At 42.8% G+C, this 19,251-nt stretch overlaps 1 protein-coding gene across 5 annotated transcripts in view; it reads left to right on the forward strand.

The window, feature by feature from the left end:
* Positions 1–19,251, forward strand: part of ARHGAP44 (Rho GTPase activating protein 44) — a 185,187-nt gene that overhangs the window by 118,262 nt on the left and 47,674 nt on the right. For all 5 annotated transcript variants that reach the window (XM_083148383.1, XM_083148384.1, XM_083148387.1 and 2 more), the window contains 9 exons: positions 305–373; positions 2,014–2,095; positions 4,326–4,453; positions 10,522–10,633; positions 12,001–12,082; positions 12,637–12,717; positions 13,938–14,051; positions 15,631–15,722; positions 18,935–19,115. In XM_083148383.1, coding sequence (XP_083004509.1) covers positions 305–373; positions 2,014–2,095; positions 4,326–4,453; positions 10,522–10,633; positions 12,001–12,082; positions 12,637–12,717; positions 13,938–14,051; positions 15,631–15,722; positions 18,935–19,115 — 941 coding nt within the window. The remainder of the gene's footprint in view (positions 1–304; positions 374–2,013; positions 2,096–4,325; positions 4,454–10,521; positions 10,634–12,000; positions 12,083–12,636; positions 12,718–13,937; positions 14,052–15,630; positions 15,723–18,934; positions 19,116–19,251) is intronic.

Raw genomic sequence — 19,251 nt, forward strand, 5'->3', positions numbered from 1 at the left:
TACCTCGGGAGTGAGGTGCATATGGTATCTGCCCACATTATGATATACAGTATATTCCTAGAGCTTAGCATTTGTGCATTATTGCTTTTGTTCCTACAGATTGCATGTTAGCCTCAAGCGATTTTATATCATCTATACAATTTGGGCACTGAAAGCCTGGTAAGCTGTGCAGTAGAGCGAAAGCTTCTGTTTTAAATGGAAGGCCACTACAGATAAAAGTGCCACTAGATACCCAGAAGGTTGCCCTGCTCTGCAGCAGTGTTTTATATATCTAACTGTACATAACTTCCTATGTCTCTCCTAGGACCAGCTGTCGGCAGATATGTACAGCTTTGTGGCCAAAGAAATAGACTATGCAAACTACTTTCAGACAGTAAGTGCAGAGTGTGTACTTGTGCATGTGTTTATTGTACATATTTCCATTGAGTGTGCATACTGTTTTTTTTGTTTTTTATTGTTCTTTTGCTGCAGTCTAGCAGTTGAACATGTATAGTTAGACATACCTGTAGCCTATCAGTTCATTATAATATTCACAGATCTAAATGGCCCGGCATCCAATCATATCATTAAGATATTTGCAGATGTATATTGACCAAACTCCAATCTGAGCAATAGATTATTCACAGGGGTAAACGTTCCTGTAAATAATCTCAGCATTAGACCATTCGATGGTAAGACCAATCAGCAGCCATTTATGGCATTAGGATACGCACTGCTTTATACGGGCCTCAAGCCAAGTTTTGCTTTAGGGTATTAACTGGGGTAAACCTACCTATAACTGATATCCACACATTTTTCACTTGCTGCTCACTATCTCTGGAGTTCTCTACCTCTCCCTATCAGTCTCTCTACAAACTAACTGGGCTCTCAAGACACATGTATTCAGCAAACCCAGCCAATTCTCATCCGTCCTAAACCAGTGTTACATGCTCACTGTCTACCCCATCTTGTCACCCCTGTCTGTCCCTCCCCTTTAGTAGGTAAGCTTTCAGGAAGGGTCCTCTTTCCTTGTGTACCCTTCCTTCTCTTACTTATGTTTTCTGTAACTGGGGACTTCGGATCGCTAGTAGCGCTATAAAAATAAAGGTTAATTGTAATAATAATCATAATTAAAATAATGTGGTTTTATGTGGGAATGTCTGATACACCATATTACTCTGAATAACTTAAGTATGTGACATTTTTATTTATTAATAATTTTTAACTTAGATTTTTCACCAGAAGCGGAGAACTTAATCTTTTAAATGGTACCTCATTTATTGATTTTGGTTAAGTATGTAAGGAGAAAAGGGTATTGTCACCAAAAATCACCTTCTAGAAATTATATATATCTAAATATATATATATATATATGTGTGTGTGTGTGTGTGTGTGTGTGTGTATATATGTGTGTGTGTGTGTATATATATAATATTTGATTATTATTATTATAATAACAGTTTCTTATATAGTGCAGCAAATTCCGTTGCACTTTTCAATCGGAGACAACAGTGCTAATATAAAACTGGTAATATCAGACAGACACAGAGGTAGGAAGGCTCTGCCGCAAGCTTACACTGTATAGGGAAATATTAGATTAGATTAGATTCATTTATTGTTATTGCCCCTATTAGGACAACAAAATTCAGTTTTTACATCCAATCGTAATCCAGCACATAGACAATACATAATACATACACAATTATACAATATGTATTTATAGACAAGGATCGGTGTTATCTATTGCATAATGGTCCACCAGATTGCAAATGTTCTTGGTGGGCTGTAAGGTTTGGTCACCCTGCAATGATGACCTGGGGTAAGGAGGATGGAAAAATGAGGAAAGAGGAAATAATTGTGGCTATGTTTGGATTATACAGTGGGGATGTAATTGGATAGGAAAGGTTTATGCAGGCTATGGGTAATGGGCTGATTCAAGCATTCCCTAATTGCCCAGTGTACTTACAGTGTATTGAATTGTTCATAGATGGTTTTATTTATGTTTATTTTTTTATTTTTTTCTCTCTCTCACAGTTAATAGAAGTACAGGCCGAATACCACAGAAAGTCTCTTGCTTTATTGCAAGCTGTCCTGCCACAAATCAAAGCCCAACAGGGTAAGCATTTAGCTGTAGTTTGTCATTTTAAATGTGACTATAATCCTATTAATCAGATTATTTACACCATATTGTACTTCAACTTTTTATTGGATGACGGCCTTTACAAATTCAGGAATAACATCAGAATTGTCAGCAGCTCAGTTTTATGTAAACAAAAAAGACTCAATACGCTAGGTACTTTTAGAAGTTTTTATAACTTTTATAACTCCTGATGATTGAAATAGAATCGCTGTCAGTACATTTCTGTGGAAATTATAGACATATTCTGCTGCGGCCATCTGAACTACATTATCTTTGGTTAGAAACTTTAGTTGTTTTAATGTATGTTCTTTACTACTGTACCTCTTTGCCATTCTAGCAGCAACGATGCTATAATGGCATTTGTTTTCAACATGATTTCAGTCAGAACTTCAATTACAACATTTATTTCAGCTTCCAAGCTCAGTATTTATCTCAAGGTCATAAATGTTAAAGTCACAATAAAACTGCACATAGCACATAAATCAAAATGCAACTTCTTGGGAACATCTATCATGGTTGCTGCAAGTTGTTTTCTGTGTTTCAATTCACCACTTCTGAAAACTAGGGGGTAAACTTACTAAAAGCTTCTAAAAATGGAAAGAGGTGATGTTTTCCATAGCAACCAATCAGATTCTGCCTATCATTTTTCTATTGCATCCTAGAAAATAAGACCACATGTGATTGGTTATTCTGGGCAACATCACCTCTTTTTTTATTTTTAGAAATGTTAGTATGTTTGCCCCTATATTTATAAATATAATATTGGTAGGTTTTTATCTGTGCATTTTGTTTTGTTACATTTGCATTTCCATGTGTGTTTTTTAATGCGCTGTACGAACATTTCTAATGGAGGTTCTTGCTAGATCACTGATATTTGAGTTGGCACATTTGACATTAGCAACTTCCATGTTTACCCCAAATATATAGTTAATAGTCACTAAGGCACTCAGGCTTATTTGGTGCTGAAACCAGACGTGACCACATCTTTTGCCTTATGCTAATGCAGCTACTAAGTTCTTTCTTATGTATATCTGTGTGTTTGTACAAGTGTCCAAATGTGCAGTGACTTAGACATAGCATCGGTCTCACCGTTGAAACTTGCAAAAGCCCTGGCATGTCCAAGCTATGGCCCTCCAGCTGTTGTGAAACTACAAGTACCATCATGCCTTGCCACAATTTCACTATTAGGGAATGCTAAAACTAGGGCAAGACATGCTGGGATGTGTAGGTTCACAACAGCTGGAGGGCCTAGGGCAACAAGTGCAGCTTATCCCTCTAACTATGGCCTCCTATGTGAGCTGCTCTAAGTCTCAGTTTGGTAGTATACTGTACCAACATTTTTTGCTACTGCTCATGCGTTTGTCACACTGAGGATGTGCCATGATAGTCTTAGTCGCAGTGGGGGTTTATACGCATATAAGTGAGTGAGAGGTAGGGAACATTTGTGGGAGGTAACTTGGTGTGTTGCATACCTCCCAACTTCTGTTCTTCTGAAGTAGGGACACTCGAGCGGCGTCCGAAAAGGGGGCATGGCCAATGCTAATGAGCGTGTTGCATATGCAAATTAGCCGCAATTAGGTCACGCCCCCATTTTCCCGTCTGCGGCGCTGAATAGACGCTGTGCGCATGCGCACAGCATCTATTCATTAGGCTGCGGGGACTCGCAACTGCCCCCCCCCCCCCCCCATGCCGCGGGACACTGCCGGCCCTGGGAGGGACGCAGGACCATCCCAAATAAGTGGGACGGTACCGCGAAAAACGGGACAGTTGGGAGGTATGCAGTGTTGCAACTCAAGCACAGGCATCTATTGACATGTCGTATTCTGAACTGTGATCCTGTATGCAGATAAAATGGCTGCAGCATCTTATTTCTGACTGCCATGATGCGCAACCACAGTGTCACCCAGGTTGATTGTTGACCAGTGTGAGGTTTGATCTTGTACACAAGTGATTGATCTCTGACACCTGCAAGCTTTTATAGACCTTTATTGAAAATGAACCTTGCTCCTGTAACCCGTAATGGGAGCCACATTACTTGTGCATCACAGATATCACTGTTTCCCAGTGAATGTATTGTTCAGGCCACAAATTGGCTTCAGCTACATCGGTTTGTCACAATTATTATTATTATTTATTTCAATCTTTGTAATGTTTCTTATCTTTGTATCTATTCTGTTACTGAGCCTCAGTGTGTCTCTCCTTCCAGAGGCCTGGATTGAAAAGCCATCATATGGGAAGTCCTTAGATGAACATTTGACAGTCAGTGGCCGGGATATCGCATTCCCCATTGAGGCATGTGTCACAATGCTCCTGGAATGTGGAATGCAGGAGGAGGTAGGACGGAACTTCTCACATCTGCTGCGTACTAGACTGCCTTCTACTTCCTCCATGTAGCCTTAACTAGACACTTGTGTGCTTCAAGGTTCAGCTCTGCCTGCAGCATATGACCCTTTTCTACAGCTTTATTGTAAAATCTACCAGTTTATTATACTCCTATTAATAGCACCTTTCCCCAAATATTTGTAGTCACTATGGAGTCTATTTAAAAATCAAGGGGAAAATTAGCTTTTCACTTTTTTGTCCTATTTATGTCTTTTTAAATTACTACATACTTTACAGTAAAAAGCTGTTGAGGAGCTTTTGCTGTGCACTCACTGATCAGTCCGTGATGTCACAACAACGCTGATCGGCATACTGTAGCTGGGCAGGGGTAGAAGCTACGAGTGAGCCAGAGGGACGGTGGGGTTGGTGGCGGAGCAGAAATAAATGCATGAAAAGAATGCTTCTTCCATGCTTTTGTCTGTTCTTGCAGGTAAATACACAGAGCGCCATCTAGAGATGCAGTATATAATGCAAGCCTAGTCTTGCGGATCCTACAGGAGATCGCCCTTCCACTGTCGGCCCACTTTCTAGTGAAGTGGGCAGAATAAGGACATACATTGAGTAACACTGATGTTCCAGTGAAGGAGACAGGGCCTAATAATGTGATTCTATGCTAATTGTGTCATTTTATCCCCTCTTCTATGCGAACGGCATTTCTCCATTGAGGGGATGGACCTAATGGTGTAATTAGCCAGGCCCCATTGCCATCCACATGCTCTGGGCATGCAATATACAGTAGGAGCAAGTTTCATCTTTTCTCCTTTGGGCAGGGCTAGCCATGGCTAGCCATGGCTAATCTATTGTTCTCAACTGCAATACAATACGTATTGCAGCTGAGAACAATAGAATAGCCATGGCTAGCCATGGCCAAAGGAGCAAAGATGAAACTTGCTCCTACTGTATACTGTACTATATAAATACCACTTCTGCACAGCCTCCATTTCATACAGTTGGGGCTGGTGGAATGTGACAGGATTAATGTAGTGGCAGTGAAATCAGGGCTTTCGCAGCACTTTTCATGTAACTGAGAGCAGAGAAAACATAAAGTAGCTTTCTTTGGCTAAAAATGCTGGAGAAAAGCCCTATGTATGTTCATTAATTAGAACCCGTAATTCGTAACAGATTGTATTTGTGCTGAGATTTACATAGTGACAGCATTTTGGGATATCATGGAATCAGGGCACCATGTAATACAGTATGCTGTTTTCTCAATCCAAACTCTCAACGATGGCTTAAGACCGAGGTTTCCCCTTCATTGACTGTGACAAAAGAGTTCGGGGCAGAGAGTATATGGTGTTTATAGGAAGTTGATATTTGTGTTGTGGTTTAAAAAAAATTCCACCTAAAAATAATTTATGGTAATGTTTTGACAGAAGCACAAATAAAACAGCCACTTGCAGATTCTGAGGTAAACAATTAAAAACAAGTGTAAACACTCAAATCTGAAGTGCCATCTTGGAAGCAAACATCCCTATGTGATGCAGACTCCTGTTCTGGATTCAGCCGAAGGCACAGAAATAACTGTAAATGTCGTCCAAGTCTCAGAAGCCCATGATTTCATAATAAAACATACATTTTTTAAGACCAAAACCATTGACTTTGAGAAACAGGAGCATGAGGGACATTCTGGTCACATGACCGAGAGCTGTGAAGCTGACCCCATGCATCTCACTTGTTACTCGCTCATCAGGGCATACATTTATAAACAGGGACTTTGGATGGGGTGGAGAGCAGGCATATAGGGTTGCCAAGTCCCTCTTGGCTCTGTCGCTGCCACAACTGCTGCAGTCCTGACACTGACAGGAAGTCTACTGCGCATTAAACAATTTAGAGCAATTTTTACATTTATTATTTATTACCCTGTAGCCCAAGTTCCTTGAACATTTAGGGCCCGCATCCACTAGAGTGCATGCAATACCCTGCCAACTCGCCCGGGAGCTGCCAGGCAGTACTATTGCATATTGTACATTGTAGTCTGTAAAATTACTTATTAGAGACCATGCTTTTTTAAAGGGGATGTAGGGAGTAATTGACACTCATGTCAGTAGATGCAGTCTATAGGCATTGGTTGAGAAGAAATGTATACAGATGAATGATAGATGGTACAAATTGCAGGTAGATGCAGACCCCCTAACATACCAGAAAATCTATTTTCCATTACTGACCCAGTATCCTACACCTTCTCCCATCAGCACGCATCAGAATGCACATTGTCCCTGTTTTTTTTAGAGTTCATGAAATATATTTCCAATTGAATATAAGGTCAGAGGAAATAGAGAGGACATTAATGGTAATGCTGGTACTTTGAAACACAGCAGCTGGAATTCATTTCCACTTCCCGTGGGGTAGCAGCTAACATTCCTTGCAACGTTTCATCTTCTGTGTACTCTGTTAGCAGCTATAGGGGTTAAACTGCACACTAACCGAAATCATTCAAAGGAGAAGCATCTGGCAGACGTTGCAAAACAGGAAAAAAATTTGCAGTTCTCTCCTAAAAAAATATTGCTGTCACACCATGGATATTATTTTGTTATAGTACAAAAAAAGTTTTTACAGTATATGCACTCTACATTGCTAAAGCATTTACTAAGAGCAGCGCAGTGCAACATGCACTTGTGTGGTGCTGTACATACTGTACATTTCCCCAATGGAAGTTGCAAATGGATGATTTGCATAATCATCCACTTGCAGCCTTGGGTGCGGGGAGAAATCATTCGATGCATGTACTGTAAACCATTGAATGATTTCTCCAGCGCTCGCATTCCCATGGGCTGAACCCCCTACCGCCACCCCACGCCTGCACGGGTAGTTGTGAGCGGGACAGTGAACATGTAGTTTGCAGTGACCGAACGCGAGGGGGGACCAATTAATTTAGAATGCCCGCCCTCTGTCTCATTCTGCCTCAATTCGAGTATATATCGCTGGCCGCTGGCGCATAGTGCATTGTGCACAAGCGGCCAGCAATTTTTAGCCATAATCGCAAATGTGACCTTAATGACCAGCGGCCATTAAGGGCTGGCTGCGGGTGCACGCTGATTTATTGTCCACAAAACAAAAACACTGGTGATAGGGTCAATCAGCTGCCATTTAGCCACCAATAATGGCTTAAATTGCCCCATGTGTATGGCTCTACATCAGGCATGTCCAACGTTGGCCCTCCAGATGTTTTGAAAGTACACATCCCAGCATGCTTTGCCACAGTTTTTCTATTAGAGAATGCTAAAACTATTGCAAAGCATGCTGGGATGTGTAGTTTCAAAACATCTGGAGGGCCAACGTTGGACATGTCTGCTCTACATTGTTTACTTGTTCTTTAATGAAATTCTGTCATTTAAAAAAAAAAGCGAACAAAAGTGTGCCTGATGCACCTACGTGCAATATTAAGTGTAGGTGTGTGTGTGTGTGTGTCGGGGGGTGTCTGGTGCACCATAGAGGTAAGGAGCAGCGTTGGGCCTTTAATATATAGGATTGCTTTTCTGTATATACTAGGGTATCTGGTCATTAGGTGGACAATGTCGAGGTCGATAGTCACTAACAACTACTTATGGTCGACAGGCAGAAGGTTGACACTTGAAAAAGGTCGACATGTGTTAGGTTGCCATGGTCAAAATGTCAACACATTAAAAATGTGGACATGGAACCAAATTTTGCCTATGTGGTTTATGACTAGGTGCATATCGTTCAGTGGGTACAAAAGATAAACGCAAATCTTTCATTTTTCATTTTGTAGTTCCTGGGAGTTCAAGGGAAATTGGTAATGATATTTTGGCTGGCTTTATGGCATAGTGTGTATGCATCTTTATTGTCTGAATAAAATCATGTAGTCAAGATCTAGTCAGACGATAGGGATCGCGCATCACCGTTGCTATGGCCTGTACACACGGAGTGATCTGTTCTTACTCTCTAAGTTATCTAGACAGATTGCTTAGAAAATAGCCCTAAATCGCCCTGTGTGTATGGGCCTTTAATGCAGAAAGAAATAAATTATGCAAGTTGCTGTACCCTTTGCACAGGGACCCTGCACATGCGCATAAACCATTATGCACATGCACAGCAAAAAAACATCGGCCCCCCGTGTGAACACACAGGGGGCCGAAGCAGTTAGAATGCCCCCCATTTCAAAGTGACCTAAGCTCCAGCTGTATGGCCACTACAGCAGGGGCAACCAATAGCCACCACCATCATCAGGAAATGGCATGCTGCGCTTGTCATGTTATAATAGAGAATCCCACAGTGTGACAGAAGACATGAACAAGCCAATAAATGAAAGGTATCTGGGGGAGGAAAGCCTGCTAAGGGGCTAGGCAACACAGGTCGTTTTTACTTGCTCACTCTCGATATAAACCACAAAAAGGAGATTACTAATTTTTTAAGTGATTGGTCCTAGCTGTCTTGGTATCCAGGTGGTATATAATTGCTTTGTGGTGGAATCATTTCCTAGCCACCCAGTGCCTCAACAAATCTCCTTGCATAGTCTAATGCTGGGGTAGCCAACCCTAGTCCTCGAGAGCTACCAACAGTGCATGTTTTGCAGGTCTCCTCACAGAATCGCAAGTGAGCTAATTAGCTCCATCTGTGTATCTTTTAAAATGTGTCAGTGATTAATGAGTGCAGCTGTGCAGCAGCTAGGTTGTCTGGAAAATGTGAACTGTTAGCTCTCGAGGGCTAGGGTTGGCTATCACTGGTCTAATGCCATTAGTATTGTAAAGTTTACCTGAGTGTTTAATCACTCTCTATTGAGATTTGTAGTCCCTCTGGGCAAGCCACGGCCACAGCAAGGCGTTTCTTGCCTTTGGGTGATTAATCACATGCAGTTGCATTATATTTCCTTAAAAGACTAATCTCTTATATTCCCTGAGACTGAAAATCACCATTGTACCATTGCACCATTGTCTTATTCAGTAACGGTTGTACTCCTTTGCTGTGGCTGGTATCCGGACTCATGATAGATTGACTCTAGGTCGACAGTGAAAAGGTCGAAAGGTCGACAGGGTCAAAAATTCAGCATTAAAAAGGTTGACATTCATTTTTTTACAAAATTATGAGCCGACATATGCCGACAGGCAGTATTTCATACCCTACCATCCACTACGGCATGGAGGGAGTGTATATTGGTGTGCCAAGAGCAGTGAAGCACCGAGCCCAAAGCATGGAGAGTGCAGCGGTACACCATGACGACCTTTGTCGATATAGACACCAGAAAAACCTGAAAACCCCATGTCAACATTTCCATATCGACCTTTTGACCATGTAGACCTTTTTCACTGTCGAACTTTGTACCCTGTCAAACTTTTTAGCTGTTGATCTTTGGACCCTGTTGACCTTTTCACTGTCGACCTTTTCACTGTTTATCATTGGATCCTGTCGACCTTATGACCCTGTCGACCATTTGACTGTTGACCATTAGTGGTCGACCATATGACTGCAGAACTAGAAATTGTGTGACTGCAGAAGTGGCTGTAGTATATCAGGTCAACAATGTCTCGACCATCAATGGTTGACAGTGGGAAAAGGCTGGCACAAGCAAAATGTTGACTCATGCAAAGGTCTACATGAATTATTCACTTTTTTGAGTGTTAAAGCTGCCACCTGAGCCCATGGACCCCGCGTCCCCTGGCATGGCTCTCTTCCCTGGCCATGCTTTGGGCCAGGTGCCTCGCTCCGCTCTGCACTCATCGCACTTTACGATTACCAAATGGAGTCCATGTGGATGGTAAAGTATGAAAAAAAAAACATTTTAAAAAATCAACATTCGTGTGTCGACCATAGCCTTGTCAGCATCTGTATGTATTTTATGTATTACACACACAGTCTATTTGTGACATTAATGAATATTGTGTTGAAATATTCCTGAACCTAAAGTCAAGACATTGAAACAAGGGCAACACCCATGTGCTTCACTATAGACATGGATAATGCTGCTGAGTGCTCTGTGTTTCTTGGCATGTTTGATAGATTGCTGCCATTTCAGTCCACCACAGATAGCAACATCAACAGTCTCTTCCTCTCTCGCTCTCCAGGGTTTGTTCCGAGTTGCTCCATCAGCCTCCAAGTTGAAGAAGTTAAAAGCTGCCCTGGACTGCTGTGTGGTGGACGTGGCTGAGTACTCAGCTGACCCTCACGCCATTGCAGGTCAGCGCTCTCCTTGCCTTTTTATACCCACTGGCAGCATGAATGCTTGTGTAGATGCAGTTGGTCGAACTCATCCATTTGTATGTGAAGGATTGCTGGCAGTATGTAGAGATGTGTCCGCACACACCTTTGCTGCAGTCACTCCAAACAGCCCCTATAAGCTTAGCATGTCCCTTCATCTTTTTTTTTGCTTCATTCTTTGCCAAGAAAAAAGTGCATGATCATCTTATTAGCAACACTTGGATAATACTTAATCACAACAGTGTGACTAGGATGCACAGACATTGTGCTGATTCATTTGATATATGACACTGGTGCGTGCTAGTCACATTGCAATTAAGACACATTTTCAGCAAAACATTAGCAGGGCTGGCTAGATGTATGAGGACTACACCTGTAGTAGTCCACAGAACAGGACTTTCTCTCGGATCACATCCATTACCATCTGTTATGGAGGGTAACATTGGCATGATGTCTGCACATAACTCACAAGTACGGCATCCATTACTCCACCGCATGACCAAGCATTGGCCCTTATTCAGATCTGATCGCAGTACAAATTTGTTCTCAAAATGAGCAGAACCATGTGCACTGCAGGTGGGGCAGATGTAACATGTGCAGAGAGAGTTACATTTGGGTGGGGTGTGTTGAAACTAAAATCTAAGTTGCAGTGTAAAAATAATGCAGGCGGTATTTACCTTGCACAGAAACTAAATAACACCCAAATCTAACTCTCTGCACATGTTACATCTGCCCCACCTGCAGTGCACATGGTTTTGCCCATTTCCAGAACAAATTTGTATTGCGATCAGATCTGAATCAGGGCCTTTGTGTGTGAAAAGTTGGATTTATAAATCAATAAACCTGATAATAATCTAAATTTGGAGAGCATGTTGCTGTGTCAGAGAGGACACAGACTTCATGTAAATGTGGCTATAAATCCCTTCCCTGGGGTACATTCATGCATCTAACAGTATTGGCACCCAATGTGGTTCCTTCATTAGGCACTCACAGACAAACACACCCAGTATGCCCCAGTACCTCCCCCACTATGCACCCACAGCCCCCATATGCTACAAAGTGCCCCCAAGAACGGACTAAATGTATCATCCGTTGCTAATGAGGGGACTAGTGAGACACCCTGCACTGTCACAGAGTCACAACAGACTCCCACAGTGCTCCTAGTCTCCCACTTATGTGTGCCCACTGGAGTCTAGATTGATGGAGCATGAGACTATCTGGGAGTGATACAGACAGACTCAACTGCATAATCCCACTGTGCAGCAGCTACTGTAGACATTATGGACAATAAAGCTACATCCGCATTGCTGCAGAGCTCTGATCAGGGCCTGTGTCTCTTGTTTTAGGAGCATTAAAGTCGTACCTTCGAGAGCTTCCCGAACCCCTCATGACATTTGAACTTTATGATGAATGGATCCAAGCTTCCAAGTGAGTTTGTTTTTCTTCTTTAACCTGTAATTATTTTTGTCATTATATCTGTTATTGTAAGGTACCACATACTGTATTTGTCCTGATTCAGACCTGAGTGCTAATCAGCGACTTTGCAATTATATATTGACTGCGCTTCAGCCGACTGGTGCATGCGCTGCAACAATTAGCTACAAAACTCCTGACTGCTATGTAGTCGCAGTTTGATTGCAGTACTCGCAGTTTGATGGACAGGAAGCAAGCATCTGGGGGAGGAAACCTGCCATTTTCTGGCTGTGTTTGAAAAACGTCAGACATGACCACTTCCACCCTACTCCGTCACAGATTAGTGGAAGCCTCAGACCTACTCATATTTGCACAGAAGCCATTAATTGTTTGATTTTCCATGAATTGCGTCATGATTTGCTAGTGAATAGCGATTTTAATTTTCTGTCTGGGCGGCTGCTTTCTCCTCACAGTCCACTGTGACTTCTCAGATTAATGTTCAGGTCTGAATCACAACCATTGTCTGTAGCAAGGTACAGGGAGTAACAGTGTCTCTTGTTCTCCTGCAGTATCCAAGACCAGGACAAGAGACTGCAGGCTCTATGGAATGCCATTGAGAAGCTTCCTAAACCGAATTACAATAACTTCAAGTAAGTATGAAACAAATGCATGGCTTAAAACAGCTGTTCTTAAACTGTGGTCCTGACCCCAAAAAGTGGGTTGCGACCATCTAAGCATAGGGTCGGGACTCCATGTTGCTGACCATCAGGCTGATGACCTCTAATCTCAGTCAGTGATCCAAGGAGTATGAGAATTTAGTTGAATTGTCAGATTCCTCACATCATTTTGTGCCTCAACAATGTTTTCATGCATGTATGGTCTACTGACCACACATGTGTGGCGGCCTTTTTGCGGTAAATTGCTGGGTTCCTGTAACAATTTTTATTGTCTGATGGGTACCAGAGCAAAGTATTTTGAGAACCCCTGCCTTCAGCGGCGTAACTGTAGCATCGCAGCCCCCGCCACCGCGGGGGGCGCTGTGCATGTGGGGGAGCCGGGAGCTGCGGTGCTATAGATAAACCCCCCCAATCCCCCGCAGACTTACCTATCTCGCTGGTCCCGGCGGCTCCGTTCTTCTGCTGAGGACCACCACAAAATGGCCGCCCCCATATAGCACACAGTTCTCTGAAACTGTCTGCTGTATGGGGGCGGACATTTTCTAGTGGTCCTCAGCAGAAGAACGGAGCCGCCGGGACCAGCGCGATAGGTAAGGCTGTGGGGGATTGAGGGGGTGTTTGCATGGGCGGCGGGGTAGGGGTGCTTGGCTACGCCACTGCCTGCCTTAGAGACATCTTGTACTTTCTATGGAGAGAGGGGTGGTCCAGATTCATAATTTTGCACCGTAGCCTAGAATCTTGGAATGGAGAATGGTGCAGTGATTTTGGTGTGTGGTAAAAAAATGTTAGTTATATGTTATAATATGTTATTTATATTGTGGTAGATGTATGAAGCAGTGATAAGGGAGGAGAAGTGAGCCAGTGGAGAATTGTCCCTTGGCAACCAATCAGCACTAAATTAACATCTATAATTTGCATAATATAATATTATACTGATTATACAGAGCAGCTGATAGGTTGCCACGAGCCACGTCTCTGCTGGCTCACTTCTCTTACCTTATCACTGCTTCATACATGTGAGGAGGAAAATTCACAAAATCCCATGTGGGCTATTGGTAAAATATAGCTGTTTCCAGCTGATTAAGTTTTATGAATGAAAAATCAACAATAATTTGTGTTTTCTCTCAGTATTCAGTAGTTAGGAGTTGTGTTACAGTCCTATGTCTGCCAAGTTGTTTGTAATTTACTTTCAGGTATGTAGTCAAGTTTCTAGCCAAGTTAACAGAGTTTCAGGATGCAAACAAGATGACTCCCAGCAATATGGCGATCGTGCTGGGGCCTAATCTCCTCTGGCCACAGGCGGAAGGGTAAGTGAGGCCAGCTTCCTGTGAACTCTATATTGTTATTATAACCCTGAGCTGCTGAAGAATGAGGTCTCATCCCAGAACTTGACCCTCTTTGACAAAGTTTGTGGCAAAAAGTCAATTTTTTATAGTAGGTATTGCTAAACAGTCAAACAACAGATATGATCTGGGCAAATAGCAGACACACTTCATGTTTCTAAATGACATTTACCATAATGATGTTAGAAGGTTTTATACTAGTGATCTGATATGCTTCTGGGTCAGGCTTTGACTGATTTATAAAAGAGCCACACATAACCCATAGCTTCAGTAGTACTAACCAATACATTTAATTCCAGAAATAGATGTATCCAAATACATCTATCCTCCATGCGATACAAGCTGCTTTACACATAATGCATGTAACTTGTAGCGCAGAGCATCTTTGTGTGAAACGTTTTCCATTACAATGCATCTTGGGCCTGATTCAGACCTGATCTTAAAAGCACATTTTTTTCTCAAATGCACAAAACCATGTGTACTGCAGATGGGGCAAATGTAACATGTGCAGAGAGATTTAGATTTGGGTGTCTGGACCACTTAGGGGAGGGCTGTGGCAGCTGCATAAAGTCACATGACCCAAAACATGACCAGCAATTAGGCTTTGCAGCCATTAATGTGCAAGGGCGATCTTCATTGAAAAAAGTGACAGCCTTTTATGTGCAAGGGCTAGCATCATTGAAACAAGTGATCAAACTTTCAGGGCCAGTGGGGGGGCTGGCTCTGACACTATGATCACTTGTTTCAGGGCTCGTGCATGCGCACTCCGGTGCGCATGCATTCTCAGAAATGCAGAGATTGATGAACACTGATTTCTGCCCTCTTCGTATAGGTGTGAATCAGGCCCAGAACCTGTCTAGTAGGGTCAAACAAATACATTTATGTGTATAAGATTTCAGTAACCAACATACATTATTAAAACCCTGTGATGGAGTACGTTTGTGATGTGCCCAAGAGTCAAAACAGGTAACATTAACAGCTTACAGAGAGCATGGCAGACTCTTGTGTTGGGGCACTTATTCATTTTATTAAACAAATAAAATATAACATTTATTGAAATGTATCAAAAAAGGTCCCATTATACCAGCCTTTAACAGGATATGCAACATGAATAGCAATAGACAATTACAAGAGAAAAAATAAGAGTCCGTATTTCAGTGGTTGCAATAATTATGGATAGTAACCTGTCCTGCAAACCACCATTGTAGAATTTCTAATACACTATACACTATTCTGTACTGTGACTCCATATTGTTGACACACATACAGTATGCAGGACACCCCTATACTGTATCTATGTATTAAAGAAGTAGTACATGCACTCATACACTCAGATATTCGCTGGATTATGACATCACATCACAGTTATACTGCCCCTGTGCACTTGTCTACTTGACAATAGCACTGGTTTTACCTATCAATTTGTCATATTTGGTACTTTTGCGGAACGTTAGATGAATTCCTCCCGTTTATATTTTTCAGTTTGTAAATGACTTTTAATAACCCTTTTGTTACATTCCACCTTTTTCGTATTTTGTTATAGCAATATTACAGAAATGATGACAACGGTGTCCCTACAGATAGTAGGGATTATTGAGCCCATAATCCAACACGCGGACTGGTTCTTTCCAGGTGGTAAGTATACCTGTGCAGACTGCACATTATGCTAACACATTGTCATTCCTGATGCTGCTGTATATGAAAGTTGAATGTTTATGAGCTTTATTCCCAATGCTTGGTAACAAAAAAGACACATTATGCACCAAATTGATGTATTACAGGACATAAACATATAAAGTGTTCCAAGTAAAGTACAGGGAATATACATACAGTATACACACATATATATATATATATATATATATATATATATCATATATTTGGCTACATGTGTCACTCAAAGTTTGTGAGTGTGTGTATAACGCTGGGTGGAGCCTCTGACTCACATGACAGAGAACCAGCCCAGTGAGCCCACAGACAGTGCCAGACACCCTCTGCCTCCCCATGTTGCCCAGCACTGTTACTCCACAGCCACCAGGTGAGCGCCCCCCGCGACTCCCGCGATTCGCGGCAAAAACTCCCCCGCGACCCCCCCTCCCGCGATTCGTGTCAAAAACACACACCCACGTGATCCCCCTCCCGCTATTCGCGGCAAAAAGAACCCCCCCCGCGACCCCCCCTCCCGCGATTCGCGGCAAACACCACCCCCCGTGACCCCCCTTCCGTGAATCGCACCAAAAACACCCCCTCTCCCCCCCCCCCCCCGGAATTCACAGCAGCCCCAGGATTAAATGGCACTTGCAAAACACTGACATGGCTATGGTCGACAATGAAAAAGGTTGACATGAGTTTTTGAAGATTTATTTTTCATTTTTTTAATGTTTTCATATTCATTGTCATGTGTCGAAATGGACACCAATAAAGTGCCACACTTATGTCAACATTCACATGTGTTGACCTTTCTGTGTTGATTTTTTTTCCTGTGGCGATCCGCGTCACCCCCCCCCCCCCGCAACCCCCCCTCCCATGATTCGCGGCACCCCCCGCGACCCCCCCCCTCCCACAATTCGCGGCAACCCCCCATCGGAACCCCCCGTGAACCCCGCCCTCCCGCGATTCGCGGCACCCGCGACCGCCCCTCCCGCAATTCGCGCCCCCCCCCCCCCCCCGTGATTCGCGGCAATCTCAGGATTAAATGGCACATGCAAAACACTGACATGGCTATGGCCGACAATGAAAAAGGTTGACATGAGTTTTTGAAGATTTATTCATTTTTTTAATGTTTTCATATTCATTCTCGTGTGTCGACATGGACACCAATGAAGTGTCACACTTATGTCAACATTAACATGTGTTGACCTTTCTGTGTTGATTTTTTCTTGTGGCGATTCGCGCCACACCCCCACCCCCACAACCCCCACTCCCGTGATTCACGGCACACACACACACCCAGCGACCCCCCCCCCCCTCCCGAGATTCTCGGCACCCCACCCCGTGACCCCCCCTCCCGCGATTTGCGGCAACCCCCCGCCACCCCCTTCCCGCGATTCTCTGCAACCCCTCCCGCGATTCGCAGCAACCACCCCCCGCAACCACCCCTCCCGCAATTCGCAGCACCCCTCGCGACCCCCCCCCTCCCGCAATTTGCAGCACCCCCTGCGCCCCCCCTCCCGCGATTCGCGGACATCCAAGTTGCAATACAGGGCATCTTTCGTACAATTCTAACCATATTTCTCATATACAAACGTTCACAAATTAAGGGGGCGCAGCCCCTTACGACGGTGTGAAGAGCACCCGTAGGGCGCGATGAATCACCTAGTGTGTGTATATATATATGTGAGACGCCGACCGCGGACGTGGGGGACGGGCTCCCGCCTTAGCCTTCTCGAAGCCTATTTAGGTAAGAGATCTTACTTACACCACTGTTGTTTTTCTGCACCTTGAAAACGGGGTACATCCCCGAAACGTCGGTTATTTGCACCTATGTTGATTGGATAAATTGATTTTCTTCACCAAGTCTACGAGTGCCGCCATTATTTCTTCCATATCCATTACATGTATCGGAAGGCACCGCAGCACCTACACAGCAAGGAATTGAGTGCCGGTCCGCCCCCAACCTATATCTATATATATATATATATATATATACAATTTCTCATATAGAGCCGCATGCACTCGCCACTTTATCAAAGTATCTCTTTGATAAAGTGGCGAGTGCATGCGGCTCTATATGAGAAATTGGATATACATTGGAGTACGGAGTAATCTCTGGACCCCTTCTCATGCATCCCACCACTGTCCTAGTGCCCTAAGTGTGAGTGCGGTCTATTTCTGGGGAAAAAAAAAAAGTATATATATATATACAGTGAATCCGCACACAATTCAATTTAGTCATCCAGGTGTTGCTCGCTCCAAGGCACAAGACCACAAAACACTATTATTGAAGGAGGGCACTCACCATTTCGCAGATAAAAACACGACTTTTATTTAATCCATTAAAATAGTCGTGTTTTTATCTGCGAAATGGTGAGTGCCCTCCTTCAAAAATAGTATATATATATATATATATATATATATATACATACACATACATATATACACACACATACATATATACGCACACATTTTATTATTATTCTGCTCAAGGGGACAAAGGACATTTCTCTAATGGTTTTCACTATGCACTTGTTAAAGGTGATGTCTGTCTTTTTTTTTATTTTTTATATTTAACTTCTATAGTACAATCAACAAAAATCCTTGGATGAGCTGATCACTGAAATAGACATACTGGGGGAAATTTACTAAAGGAAATTTGTAAAAAAAATAGGTGTATTTGTATCCAGAAATACACTCATTTTTGACATTTACTATCCCGAAAATACGGCAATTCGTAGTCGTATTGATGTGTTATCAATACGAATACGAATTGCCGTATTTTTGGGATAGTAAATGTCAAAAATAAGTGTATTTCTGGATACAAATACACCTATTTTTTTTTACAAATTTCCCCCACTGTATCAGCCCTGAGCCATGAATTTATAGACCACAAAAATCTAAAATTCTATTATTACTGTTGTCTAAGGGTTATGGACCTTATTCTGGTCCACACGCAATGCTGCGAAATTCACAGCGTTGTGTGTTTATGTTCGCCATGCCCTCTCGCACCCAGCACATGCGCATAAATGCCCATGTGCAGACACTCAACGTCGCTCCCCTGCATGTAAATTAGAATAACCCCCTATGTTCAACCTGAAATAATCAAGTCTTATAACAAATAGCAATGGGTTTCAGCAGATTTCCTTGCACACTGACCCGTTTCTCATAATATTATTTTCCATCTTTCACAGACATAGAGTTCAATGTGACGGGTAACTATGGCAGCCCTGTACACATCAACCACAATGCTAACTACAGCTCCATGCCCTCACCAGACATGGACCACTCAGACCGCAAGCAGCATGACCAAGCCAGGAGACCGCTCAGTGTGGCCACCGATAACATGATGCTGGAGTTCTACAAGAAGGATGGGTATAACATTTTATATCAATACCCTTAGTTTCGAGAGAGCAATGTTTGTGTTGGTTATGCTTTTTTGTGAAGACTGTAGTAAATGAAATGTCTTTATAAAATCAGATTTCAGCTTTCATTAGCTTTTTACATAGCA

This window comes from Crinia signifera, chromosome 6 (genome assembly GCF_055691185.1).
Source record: "Crinia signifera chromosome 6, ASM5569118v1, whole genome shotgun sequence".
NCBI lineage: Eukaryota > Metazoa > Chordata > Amphibia > Anura > Myobatrachidae > Crinia > Crinia signifera.